This window comes from Centruroides sculpturatus, unplaced genomic scaffold, assembly GCF_000671375.1.
Source record: "Centruroides sculpturatus isolate CEXI.00-Female unplaced genomic scaffold, Cexi_2.0 scaffold488, whole genome shotgun sequence".
In the NCBI taxonomy this organism is placed as follows: Eukaryota; Metazoa; Arthropoda; class Arachnida; order Scorpiones; family Buthidae; genus Centruroides; species Centruroides sculpturatus.
Genome location: NW_019384747.1, coordinates 413751 through 414176, shown reverse-complemented (window position 1 = coordinate 414176; position 426 = coordinate 413751). Strand labels below are relative to the sequence as shown.

Here is a 426-nt window from a genome sequence, read left to right as displayed (position 1 = left end):
CCTTTGCGGATGGAGAGATGATAAAAGAATGTCTGACTGCTGTTGCAGAAATAGCATTTCCTGATAAAATAAATATTATTTCAAACATTAGTTTATCAAGATTCACCATTGCAAGGAGAATTGAAGACTTGTCCGAGAACATAGCAACAACGCTTCGTGAACGCATTGCAAAATTCGAATACTGTTCTTTGGCACTTGATGAGAGTTGCGATATTAGCGATACAGCACAACTGGCTATATTTTTACGTGGTATTGACACCAAATTTAATATTACCGAAGAATTGTGTTCACTGATTCCAATGCAAGAGACTACAACCGGCAAAGACCTGTACGATGAACTAAAGTCTGTGTTGGAAAATTTTTCAATTTCATTAGAAAAGATTATTGGTATATAAACAGATGGAGCACGAGCAATGTCAAGCATAG

At 36.4% G+C, this 426-nt stretch overlaps 1 protein-coding gene across 1 annotated transcript; it reads left to right on the top strand.

Moving 5' to 3' along the window:
- The first annotated feature begins 17 nt into the window (after positions 1 to 17).
- On the top strand, positions 18 to 395 carry LOC111628486 (general transcription factor II-I repeat domain-containing protein 2A-like). The gene has a single exon (XM_023372277.1). The coding sequence runs from the start codon at positions 18 to 20 to the stop codon at positions 393 to 395; it is 378 nt and encodes a 125-aa protein (XP_023228045.1).
- The last annotated feature ends 31 nt before the right edge of the window (positions 396 to 426 follow it).